This window comes from Leopardus geoffroyi, chromosome D1 (assembly GCF_018350155.1).
Source record: "Leopardus geoffroyi isolate Oge1 chromosome D1, O.geoffroyi_Oge1_pat1.0, whole genome shotgun sequence".
Classification (NCBI taxonomy): Eukaryota; Metazoa; Chordata; class Mammalia; order Carnivora; family Felidae; genus Leopardus; species Leopardus geoffroyi.
In genome coordinates, this window is record NC_059329.1 from 58914640 (window position 1) to 58928439 (window position 13800).

A 13800-nucleotide genomic window follows, 5' to 3' on the forward strand; every position below is an offset into this window, starting at 1 on the left:
GATTGAAGAGGCAGAGGAGAGAATAGGTGAACTAGAAGATAAAATTATGGAAAAAGAAGAAGCTGAGAAAAAGATAAAAAAAATCCAGGAGTATGAGGGGAAAATTAGAGACTAAGTGATGCACTAAAGAGAAATAATCTACGCATAATTGGTATTCCAGAGGAGGAAGAGAGAGGGAAAGGTGCTGAAGGTGTACTTGAAGAAATAATAGCTGAGAACTTCCCTGATCTGGGGAAGGAAAAAGGCATTGAAATCCAAGAGGCACAGAGAACTCCCTTCAGACGTAACTTGAATCGATCTTCTGCACGACCTATCCTAGTGAAACTGGCAAAATACAAGGATAAAGAGAAAATTCTGAAAGCAGCGTAGGATAAACATGCTCTAACATATAAAGGGAGACCGTTAAGACTCGTGACGGATCTCTCTACTGAAACTTGGCAGGCCAGAAAGAATTGGCAGGAAATCTTCAATGTGATAAACAGAAAAAATATGCAGCCGAGAGTCCTCTATCCAGCAAATCTGTCATTTAGAATAGAAGGAGAGATAAAGATCTTCCCAAACAAACAAAAACTGAAGGAATTCATCACCACTAAACCAGCCCTACAAGAGATCCCAAGGGGGGTCCTGTGAGACAAAGTACCAGAGACATTGCTACTAGCATGAAACCTACAGACATCACAATGACTCTGAACCCATATCTTTCTATAATAACACTGAATGTAAATGGACTAAATGCACCAACCAAAAGACATAGGGTATCAGAATGGATAAAAAAACAAGACCCATCTATTTGCTGTCTACAAGAGACTCAATTTGACCTGAGGACACTTTGAGATTGAAAGTGAGGGGATGGAGAACTATTTATCATGCTACTGGAAGTCAAAAGAAAGCTGGAGTAGCCATACTTATATCAGACAAACTAGACTTTAAATTAAAAGCTGTAACAAGAGATGAAGAAGGGCATTATATAATAATTACAGGATCTATCCATCAAGAAGAACTAACAATTATAAATGTCTATGCGCCGAATACGGGAGCCCCCAAATATATAAAACAGTTACTCACAAACATAAGCAACCTTATTGACAAGAATGTGGTAATTGCAGGGGACTTTAATACCCCATTTACAACAATGGATAGATCATCTAGACACACGGTCAGTAAAGAAACAAGGGCCCTGAATGATACATTGGATCAGATGGACTTGACAGATATACTTAGAACCCAGCATCCCAAAGCAACAGAGTATACTTTCTTCTCGGGTGCACATGGAACATTCTCCAAGATAGATCACATACTGGGACACAAAACAGCCCTTCATAAGTATACAAGAATTAAGATCATGTCATGCATACTTTTGGACCACAATGCTGTGAAGCTTGAAATCAACCACAGGAAAAAGTCTGGAAAACCTCCAAAAGCATGGAGGTTAAAGAACACCCTACTAAAGAATGAATGGGTCAACCAAGCAATGAGAGAAGAAATTCAAAAATATATGGAAACAAACGAAAATGAAAATACAACAATCCAAACGCTTTGGGATGCAGCGAAGGCAGTCCTGAGAGGAAAATACATTGCAATCCAGGCCTATCTCAAGAAACAAGAAAAATCCCTGATACAAAATCTAACAGCACACCTAAAGGAAATAGAAGCAGAGCAACAAAGACACCCCAAACCCAGCAGAAGAAGAGAAATAATAAAGATCAGAGCAGAAATAAACAATATAGAATCTAAAAAAACTATAGAGCAGATCAATGAAACCAAGAGTTGGTTTTTTGAAAAAATAAACAAAATTGATAAATCTCTAGCCAGGCTTCTCAAAAAGAAAAAGGAGATGACCCAAATAGATAAAATCATGAATGAAAATGGAATTATTACAACCAATCCCTCAGAAATACAAGCAATTATCAGGGAATACTATGAAAAATTATATGCCAACAAACTGGACAACCTGGAAGAAATGGAAAAATTCCTAAACACCCACACACTTCAAAATTCAAACTGGAGGAAATAGAAAGCTTGAACAGACCCATAACCAGCGAAGAAATTGAATCAGTTATCAAAAATCTCCCAACAAATAAGAGTCCAGGACAAGATGGCTTCCCTGGGGAATTCTACCAGACATTTAAAGCAGAGATAATACCTATCCTTCTCAAGCTATTCCAAAAAATAGAAAGGGAAGAAAAACTTCCAGACTCATTCTATGAAGCCAGTATTACTTTGATTCCTAAACCAGACAGAGACCCAGTAAAAAAGAGAACTACAGGCCAATATCTCTGATGAATATGGATGCAAAAATTCTCAATAAGATACTAGCAAATCGGATTCAACAGCTTATATAAAGAATTATTCACCATGATGAAGTGGGATTCATTCCTGGGCCGCAGGGCTGGTTCAACATTTGCAAATCAATCAACGTGATACAACACATTAATAAAAGAAAAGATAAGAACCATATGATCCTGTCAATCGATGCAGAAAAAGCATTTGACAAAATTCAGCATCCTTTCTTAATAAAAACCGTCGAGAAAGTCGGGATAGAAGGAACATACTTAAACATCATAAAAACCATTTATGAAAAGCCCCCAGCCAATATCATCCTCAGTGGGGGGAAAACTGAGAGCTTCCCCCTGAGATCAGGAACACGACAGGGATGTCCACTCTCACCGCTGTTGTTTAACCTACTGTTGGAAGTGCTAGCATCAGCAATCAGACAACAAAAGGAAATCAAAGGCATCAAAATTGGCAAAGATGAAGTCAAGCTTTCACTTTTTGCAGATGACATGATATTATACCATGGAAAATCCAATAGGCTCCACCAAAAGTCTGCTAGAACTGATAAATGAATTCAGCAAAGTTGCAGGATACAAAATCAACGTACAGAAATCAGTTGCATTCTTATACACTAATAATGAAACAGCAGAAAGACAAATAAAGAAACTGATCCCATTCACAATTACACCAAGAAGCATAAAATACCTAGGAATAAATCTAACCAAAGATGTAAAAGATCTGTGTGCTGAAAACTATAGAAAGCTTATGAAGGAAATTGAAGAAGATATAAAGAAATGGAAAAACATTCCATGCTCATGGGTTGGAAGAATAAATATTGTTAAAATGTCAATACTACCCAAAGCTATCTACACATTCAGTGCAATCCCAATCAAAATTGCACCAACATTCCTCTCGAAGCTAGAACAAACAATCCTAAAATTCATATGGAACCACAAAAGACCCCGAATAGCCAAAGTAATTTTGAAGACGAAGACCAAAGCAGGAGGCATCACAATCCCAGACTTTAGCCTCTACTCCAAAGCTGTAATCATCAAGACAGCATGGTATTGGCACAAAAACAGACACATAGACCAATGGAATAGAATAGAAACCCCAGAACTAGACCCACAAAATATGGCCAACTAATCTTTGACAAAGCAGGAAAGAATATCCAATGGAAAAAAGGCAGTCTCTTTAACAAATGGTGCTGGGAGAACTGGACAGCAACATGCAGAAGAATGAAACTACACCACTTTCTTACACCATTCACAAAAATAAACTCAAAATGGATAAAGGACCTGAATGTGAGACAGGAAACCATCAAAACCCTAGAGGAGAAAGCAGGAAAAGACCTCTCTGACCTCAGCTGCAGCAATTTCTTCCTTGACACATCCCCAAGGGCAAGGGAATTAAAAGCAAAAATGAACTATTGGGACCTCCTCAAGATAAAAAGCTTCTGCACAGCAAAGGAAACAATCAACAAAACTAAAAGGCAGCCAACGGAGTGGGAAAACATATTTGCAAATTACATATCGGACCAACGGCTAGCATCCAAAATCTATAGAGAGCTCACCAAACTCCACACCCAAAAAACAAATACTCCAGTGAAGAAATGGGCAGAAAACATGAATAGACACTTCTGTAAAGAAGACATCCATATGGCCAACAGGCACATGAAAAGATGCTCAACATCGCTCCTCATCAGGGAAATACAAATCAAAACCACACTCAGATATCACCTCACGCCAGTCAGAGTGGCCAAAATGAACAAATCAGGAGACTATAGATGCTGGAGAGGATGTGGAGAAACGGGAACCCTCTTGCACTGTTGGTGGGAATGCAAACTGGTGCAGCCACTATGGTAAACAGTGTGGAGGTTCCTCAAAAAATTAAAAATAGACCTACCCTATGACCCAGCAGCAGCACTGCTAGGAATTTACCCAAGGGATACAGGAGTACTGATGCATAGGGGCACTTGTACCCCAATGTTCATAGCAGCACTCTCAACAATAGCCAAATTGTGGAAAGAGCCTAAATGTCCATCAACTGATGAATGGATAAAGAAATTGTGGTTTATATACACAATGGAGTACTACGTGGCAATGAGAAAGAATGAAATATGGCCCTTTGTAGCAACGTGGGTGGAACTGGAGAGTGTGATGCTAAGTGAAATAAGCCATACAGAGAAAGACAGATACCATATGTTTTCACTCTTATGTGGATCCTGAGAAACTTAACAGAAACCCGTGGGGGAGGGGAAGGGAAAAAAAAAAAAAAAGAGGTGAGAGTGGGAGAGAGCCAAAGCATAAGAGACTCTTTAAGAACAAACTGAGGGTTGATGGGGTTTGGGAGGGAGGGGAGGGTGGGTGATGGGTATTGAGGAGGGCATCTTTTGGGATGAGCACTGGATGTTGTATGGAAACCAATTTGACAATAAATTTCATATATTAAAAAAAAAAGAAAAGAAAAAAGAATAAAATTGGAGGGCTTACTCTACCTCATTTCAAGATATAAAACTACAAAAATCAAGATATTGTAGTATTGGTGTAAGAATAGACTTACAGGAGGCGCCTGGGTGACTCAGTGAGTTAAGCCCCTGACTTCGGCTTAGGTCATGATGTTCCAATTTGTGAGCTCAATCCCCGCTTCGGGCTCCGCACTGTCAGCGTGAGATTGTCTCTCTCTCCCCCTGTCTCTCTCTTTCAGCCCCTCATGGGTTTCTCTCAGCCCCTCGTACACTTGTGCCCTCTCTCTTTTAAAAGTAAATAAATAATAAAAATAAATAAATGTTTTTTTTAAAAAAAAAAAGAAAGGACTTACAGATGAATAGAACAAAATAGAGAGTCTAGAAATAGGCACACACATATATAGTCCAGTGATTTTTAACAAAGATGTAACAAACTTGTAAAAATGTTAAATAAATATTAATAAAAATGAATCTAGCCATGTTTTAAGCTCATGACTAGGGTGCAAGGATGACTCAACATTAGAAAATTTATCAGTATAATAAACTGCATGTATCAAGTAAAGATGAAAATTTCTATGATTATTTTATAGTTACCAAAAAAGCATATTATAAAACTTGTTATCTCTTAATGATTCAAAAATAAAACAGGGGTATCTGGGTGGCTCAGTCAGTTAAGCGTCCGACTTAAGCTCAGGTCGTGATCTCATGGTCCGTGGCTTCCAGCTGACAGCTGAGAGCTCAGAGCCTGGAAGCTGCTTTGGATTCTGTGCCTCAAGGGGTGCCTGGGTGGCACAGTTGGTTAAGTTGATTCTGTGTCTCCCTCTCTCTCTCTCCCTACCCCACTTGCTCTGTGTCTCTTTCTCTCAAAAATAAATAAACATTAAAAAAAGTAAAACAAAATTCACAGCCAGCAAGATAAAGAACTTTTCATCCTAACAAGAATATCTTCCTGAGACTTACTGCAAACATTATACTTGATGGTTGTATTAGTTTTCTATATCTGCCATAACAAATTACCACAAACTTAGTAGTTTAAAATAACAGTACAAATTTCTCATCTCACAGTTCTGTAGATCAGAAGTCTGGGTGGACTTGGCTGATTTTACTGCTCAGGCTCTAGCAAGGCCGAAATCCTCTGGAGTAGGACCCACTTCCAAGCTCATTCAGATTGTTGTCACAATCTAGTTCCTAATAACTGTAGGACTGAGGTCCCTGCTTCTTTGCTGTCAGTTAGGGGCCACCCTTAGCTCCTAGAGGCTACTCTCTCTGGTTCTTCTACATGGGCTTGTACATCTCAGAGTCAGCAATGATGCATTGAACCTTCCCATGCTTGGAATCTCCCTGACTTGTTTTTGGCCCCTCTCTTCTCTCATACCAGCTGGAGAAAGTTCTGTGCTTATAAGGTGTCATAATAATTAGATTGAGCCACTTTGATAATCCAGGATAATCTCCCTATCTTAAGGTCTATAACGCTAATATAAGTGTAAATTATATTTTACATGTAAACAGTTTCAGGAAATTAGGGTATGGACATGTTTGGAAGCCATTCTGCCTACTAAAATGGTAAAATAAGAAAACAGTACCCATCATCACCACTAGTTTTTAGTGTCATAAGATTTAGTCAGTACATTAATGAAAGAAAAATAAAGTGTTTAAATATTAGGAAAAGGTACACCTGTCATTATTTATAGATGATGTGATTGTGGACTCCCCAAAATATGTGACCCAGCTGTCAAACAGACATAATAACAGCTCAATAAGGTGAAGAGATTTAACACTATCACAGAAATCATTAGATTTCTTAGTAACTAGAAATAATAAATTGCAAAATGCAATTAGAAAAAAAAATTCACCATAGCAGTAAAATACTGATGAATTAGCCAGGGAAATATCATGACCTGTAAGAAGACATTTTTTTAACCAATGAACATAAAAGATGACCTGAGTAATTGTGGAGAGATGCCAAAAAAATGTGGATTTTTGTATTTATTTGTAATTTCAATGCAATCCCAATGAAACCAAAAAGATATTTTTAATTCTTAAAAGATTTTATTTATTGGGGCACCTGGGTGGCTCAGTCAGGTAAGCCTCTGACTTTGGCTCAAGTCATGATCTCACAGTTTGTGAGTTCAAGCCCCACTTCAGGCGCTGTGCTGACAGCTCAGAGTCTGGAGTCTGCTTCAGATTCTGTGTCTCCCTCTCTCTCTCTGCCCCTTCTCCACTGTTGCGCTCTCTCTCTCTCTCTCTCTGTTTCTCTCTCTCTCTCTTGCTCACTCACTCTCTCAAAAATAAACACTAAAAAAGATTTTTTTAAGATTTTATTTTTTAAATTAGTAATTATTTTACATTCTTTTTAAAAAATTTTTTTAAGTTTTATTTGAGAGAGAGTGAGCACACACAGGTGGGGGAGGGGCAGAGAGAAAGAGAGACAGAATCCCAAGCAGGCTCCAAACCATTAGCACAGAGCCCGATGTGGGGCTCAAACCCATGAACCATGAGATTTTGACCTGAGCCAAGATCAAGACTCACTTAACCAACTGTGCCACCCAGGTGCCCCTAACGATTTTATTTTTAAGTAATCTCTACACCCAACATGAGGCTTGAACTTAACAACCCCAAGATCAAGAGTCACACACTCTACTGACTGAGCCAGCCAGGCACCCCTAAAAAGATATTTTCAAAGGAATTTAAAAATCTGGCTCTAAAAATGTTTCTGGATTTTTTTTTAATGTGCAGGAATAGCCAAGAACAACAATAAAGAGACTTATGTGCCTTAGCACATACTGAAATACAATTATGACCATAGTGATTAAAACTGGTATTATACAGAAATTAACAAATATATTTAAAAAAATGATCTGTATGCCTATGGACCATTAGATACTGATTGAAATCAACCAACCATAAAAAAGTCATTTTGAAGAGCCAAAGAAATTTCATGATGAACAGTATAGTAAGGCTACCAAAGGACTCATTAGTAGGTCTGTTGATGGTATTATAGTTTTATTTTTTCTTAAAGTTCATATTTTCAGAGACTTATAATACGGCATGTAGGAGTGAAATGACATGATGTTTGAAATTTGCTTTAAAAAAATCTAGCCATGGGGCGCCTGGGTGGCGCAGTCGGTTAAGCGTCTGACTTCAGCCAGGTCACGATCTCGCAGTCTGTGAGTTCGAGCCCCGCATCGGGCTCTGGGCTGATGGCTCAGAGCCTGGAGCCTGTTTCCGATTCTGTGTCTCCCTCTCTCTCTGCCCCTCCCCCGTTCATGCTCTGTCTCTCTCTGTCCCAAAAATAAATAAACGTTGAAAAAAAAATTAAAAAATCTAGCCAAGAAAAAAAAGACTAAGCAATGTAGATGTAGAAAAATCTTGCTGACTGTTGAATCTTGATGATCAGTATATTGGAAGTTCAGCATACTAGGCTCTTTACTTTTGAGTATATTTGAAATTTTTCATAATAAAATTGTTCATGGCATTTCAAATCTTTGAGAGAAGGATTTATTCAGTAAATAGTATTAGAGCAATTGTCTGTGCATCTGGGGAAAAAATATAAAGTTAGATTCCTCCCTTCCACTGTAATACAGAATAAATTTAGAGTAATTAAAGAGACATGTGCTAAACACAAATGATTAAAACCTGGAAAATATGGAATATTTTTGGTATATTACAGATGACTTTTTTTTAGTGTTTATTTTGAGAGAGAGAACGAATGGGGGAGGAGCAAAGAGAGAAGGAGAGAGAGAATCCCAAAGCAAGCTCCATGCTGCCAGTGTGGAGCCCAATACAAGGGCTTGATCTCACAAATCACAAGATCATGACCTGAGCCAAAATCAAGAGTCAATTACTTAACTGACTGAGCCACCCGGGTGCCCCTACAGATGACTTCTTAAGCAAGGCACAAAACCCAGAACCCATAAAAGAAGAAACCAATAAATGTGACCACATAAAAAATAAACATTTCTATAAAACTAAAGAACTTTAAAAAGTTATGAGAAAAGGAATAGAATGAGACATTTGTGTTTGTTTTTTAATATTTATTCATTTTGAGAGAGAGAGCTCAAGCAGGAGAGGGGGGCGGTACAGAGAATCTCCGCACTGCAGCATGGAGCCTGATGCGGGACTTGAACCCATGAACCGTGAGATCATGACGTGAACTGAAACCAAGAGTCAGATGCTTAACCAACTGAGCCACCCAGGCACCTCTGACACCTCTGGCACGTCTGACATAACAGATAAAGGACTAATATCTAGAAAGATGTTTAATAAGTAACAAAAAGACAAAAAAAAAAAAAACAGAAGAATGGATAGAAGCTATGAACTGTCCATTTATAAAAATAGAAATAAATACAGATGACCAACATATGAAATGATGCTGTCTATTAGAGAAATTAAAATTGAAATGAGATGATCTTCATGTATATAGCATCTTGGCAAAAAGTTTAAAGATTGACAGTATTTAATGTTGGTAAGATACAGAAAAATATTCTCTCACACAGTACTAGTAAAAGACGAGGTATGATTTTTGGGGGACAACTCAGCAATGTCTATTTAAATTAAAATACACAGTTTTCACTTCTGTATTTTTATCTTAAATAAATATTCCTATATGTGTTCAAAGAGTCATTAACAAGGTTGTTTGTACAGTACTATTTATAATATTGGGAAATTCGAAAACTCAAATAGCAGTAGAAAAAGAGTAAATAAAAATGGTACAGCTAAAGTGTTGAATCTATGGATTAGAGAATGAAGTCAGTCTATTTGTACAATCATGAACAGTTTGCTTAGACACATTGAAGGGATGATAGATCTCATTTTAGATCTATTTTTCAGATCATTTTAAACAAAACTTCAAGTATGTAGAAATACACGAGCAATAGTCTGGAAAAATACATGTAAATTGATGGGATGTGCCATTTTATATTAGTTGTTGTTTTATAACAATATATTCATGTAATTTTTAAAAATCAAAAGTATGTATATCAAAACATGCAATCCAAATAAGGTTTGTAGCTTGTACCAATGTCAATATCCTGGTTTTTATATTGTAGTATAGTTATATAAGCTGTTGCCATAGGGGAAAGGGACGAAGGGACTTTCTGCTACTTTTGCAATTTTGTAATTATATCAAGGGTTTGTTTTTTTATAATTAACAAATAAGTGAAAAAATTAAAGGTTAAAAAAGGAATCGTGGCCACTTGTCACTGAAACATAGTAAATTACCTAAATACACTAGTCACTTAAGAAAAAATAGAGAAAAAAAAATAGTCATCATTTCCCTATTTTCTTTAATAGGTACTAGATGATCTGGAATGTCATGGAGTTGCAGTATCAGAACAAAGCCGAGCAGAGTTGGAACAGAAAATAGATGAAGCTAGAGAAAATATTCGTAAAGCAGAGGTGAGGTGGCAGCTAACTGTGGCATTTTGCCCAGCTCCAACAATGTCACGACTATGATATATACCTTTAGGATTCAGTTTCTATACACTGATTAATTTGAAGATGATTCAACATCTTTATGTGTGTCCAGAGTATTATTTTTGAGTACCTGCTTCATACAAGGTAATACATGTAACAAAAGGCACTGAACCTATCTGAAGAGTTTGCAATCATGAAACATTAAATAACAGAAGAATTATATCACAGTGAAGGTACTAATTTTATAGTTTTCACAAGGTACAAAATAAATCAGTCAAATTAATAGCATAGAAATTGATACATATATGTTCAGAGCCTTGAAAAGTCCTGCCCCATATAGAAGGTTCACTGGTCCAGGAGCACAAGCTGATCTTCTAAAAAAGAGACTTGGTTGAGCAGACAAAACAAAAAACATTACAACCGTGGATTTTAATCTTTTGGTAAGGGGTCTTGGGACCCTTTGAGGATTGTATATGAAAGTGTGAAACCCTCTCTCCCACAAAAAAAAAAAAAAGATTCACATTTTTGTGCACAGTTTCCAGAAGTTCATGTACCCTAGAGTAATATTCTCTGACCTAGAGGCAGAGAGGTTGAGATAGAAAGAAGTTATTTGCAAAGGAGGAAGACCTAGGATATAATTTGACAGTTGGATTAGATAAGAGTGGAGGTTTTTTTGTGAGGAAATGTGGTAGGAAGAAAGCAAAATAATTGTGGTTAGGACCAGTCCATGGAGGACCTGTGCACACTTGTATATAGTTATCTACCCAATGCAACATGTTGAAGGGGTGTAGACATAGACATTTTAAAAAGACTGAGACTATCCAGGCCTCAAGGAGAATATGTTCTTGTTAGGAAGGCCTCAAGAGAGCCAAAGATAACTAAGGCCTTAAAGCATAAATGCCAAGGAATGATCCACACAAGTATACATGATACTTAAGGAACCCAGAGGACACAGAGACCCCTGGGAGAAGTTGTTAGGGCAGTAACACAGAAGAGGTAGGATTTGAGATGGGTGTTGACAGATGAATAATATTTAATTCGAGAAAAAGGGATAGATAGCACAAGATTTGTGCTATGCAATGTTAAGAGGCATAACTGGAACCAAAAGAAGAAGGTAGGAAGGAGGCAGATTTGAAGCTGACATTGGGAAATCCTAACAGTCAGATCTGCCCAATGAAAGAATAAATTCCCCTGGGACGAGGTGCAGCACTGCAAGTGCTGTCAGGGACTCTATACAAGGAATTCTTTCATTGGTTGAGGGTTAATCTAAACTAGTGATTTTCACATGTCCCCTGAGGACTCTAGAGGTTTTGAGGAAATGTTTCAGTGGTTGGTTGGAGGGCAGGGGGAGGTGAGGGGAGAGGCAGCTTAGGCAAACATAGGGAGTATGAGCATGTTTTTGGCATAACCCCACAGAAGTGATCTGAACCAGAAAAGCTTGCCATCTGCCTGGTCTAGAAAAGCCCCAGTAAACCTAACTTGCCTTTGTTCCTGGCACATGATCCACAGCCTTCATAGTGAAGAGGGCAGGGTGTACAATAAATAGTCATTTTCTGCTCTGAATTCAGGGTCACGGCTAAACCACTACCCCAGTGTGCTGGCCAACTACTATTGGCAGGCCCTTGCCTAGTCTGAGAAACACTGGCTTGTGTAGAAGAGTTTCTCCTGGTATTTGTTTCTCTATACTCTGAGTGAAGTCAGTTTCGGAGCTTTGGTGGAACGGGACAGGTCTCAGAAGTTTTCCAAAGGGTGTGTTCTCTCTTGTATTTTCCGTTTCCAGACTCCCTCCATAGTGTCACTGTCTGGTACCATCGCTCCACCAAACCCCCCAGTAGTAGCAGTAGTAGGTATCAGTCACACAGTCTGCATTTAGGCTGAATGACCTGTTATTTCCATGAGTGTGCTAAACAGCCCTGTGTTTGTTAGCTCAAAGCTAAAAATATGAAGTGAGATTCCCACAACAGAATGACTCGTTTCTCCTAATACCAGTATTTAAGTCTGCATTCTCAAAGATAATTTTCTTACCAAAAATACAGAATATGCTAAAAACCATGATGCTAGATCCAGTATCTCAGTTTTGAATATCAGTGAAATACGGTTAATCTTACTGCTGTCTTACAATGATCTTCCACTTGATTTTCACCTATCAGATATGAAGAACAGTCCAGCTAAAATTAGATGGCAAATACATGAGTGTATTACTCACTGCAGGGGTAGTACTTACCAGGTTGTCCTAATGACATTTTTGGATAGATTTGACTACAAGAGCCTTCAGAGGAATTGACAATAGTGGTTTTGTAGATTACCTTTTTCTTTCTTCTGCCTGCATATCATTTGCATTGAATTTTCCATTCAGTAGTTACTTACTTTATTATAAATAACTAATCAAAAGGGACAAAGCTGGTTAAAATTCCATTATATCCTTCATGTTTGATTTTTAACTCCCACCAACGTGTTACCCTCCCTTGTTGGGTAATCTACTTTATCTAGTCTTTTCTGTATTATGTTTCCATTCAGTGTTGCTGATTACAATAAAAACATCTGTGGTGCTCAGTAATAGATTAAAGAAACTTTTTCCAGACATAGAAATTGAAAAATATAAATGGCCTGTGCTTTTCTAAAGAATATAGCAATTGCTTAATAATTATTGACTGGTTAATGTGTCACAAATTCACTAAGTTATTAGTGTAACAATTACTTAATAAACATCTGCTGTGCCCCAGGCACTGATGGATATACTAGACATACAATGATGAACACACTGTGTGTACTAGATGTGGTACTGTTAGCAGCCCCTGACAAATCCAGGAGTTGAAACAAAGCAATAGCTGCTTAAATTAAACTTTAATAACAGTCTTCTTAACCTGGTATTTAGGTATTTGAATTTTTTGAAATGCCTTTTGTCACAAAGACACACACATTCTGCATCTGACTTATACCTGTTTTAAAAGTAGCTTGCCAAGAAACTGAGAATTTTAAATACCATCTTTTTGGAAGCTATACATGACGTATGTTGTTCCAGAGCACAATTACTTTTTGCATGTTTAAATTTTTCCCTTTTTGGGGGGTTGAGGGTAGTTCTCTTTTTTTTTGACAGTGAAGAGACACACTGAGGAGACACAAATAGGAGAAAGTTAACGTAAGAAGTTAAAGATACTGGAAATTTTTAGTAATTGACATTTGGTGTAAGGTCTGCAAGAAGGAACTATAGACTATATGATTCCTTCTCTAAGATACTAATTACATATTTTTTTATCTGAATGTACACTTGAAAGCCAGAGTACCTGGTATTAAGAGTGAATTAACAAAACCAAAAAAATCAATTATTATTTATATAAACGTTTTCATAGGTACCATTTTCTCTTAAATTGTCATCCTATAAGGTTCTGTTGTACATCAGAAATTCAAGATTATTATGTCATCCTTGTACCTCAGTGACTCAAAAATGGTAATTAATACCCTTGCCAGCATGCTATAGGAGAAGCCCCAAAATTTCAGTTGCATAAAATGTAAAGCCTCCTTGCCACAAGATTAATGAAATGCTAAGGATAAGCCTGCTATAAAAACAGAATTTTCAGTCATATTATATCGAAATTTACATTACCTCAGGGCCTGTTGTTGTGGGTTTTCACTATACTCTTATA

General features: G+C 37.5%; 1 protein-coding gene across 4 annotated transcripts in view; it reads left to right on the plus strand.

Annotated features, from left to right (window-relative positions):
* Window positions 1-13800, plus strand: part of FCHSD2 (FCH and double SH3 domains 2) — a 303187-nt gene that overhangs the window by 255648 nt on the left and 33739 nt on the right. For all 4 annotated transcript variants that reach the window (XM_045484109.1, XM_045484108.1, XM_045484111.1 and 1 more), the window contains one exon: window positions 10034-10138. In XM_045484109.1, coding sequence (XP_045340065.1) covers window positions 10034-10138 — 105 coding nt within the window. The remainder of the gene's footprint in view (window positions 1-10033; window positions 10139-13800) is intronic.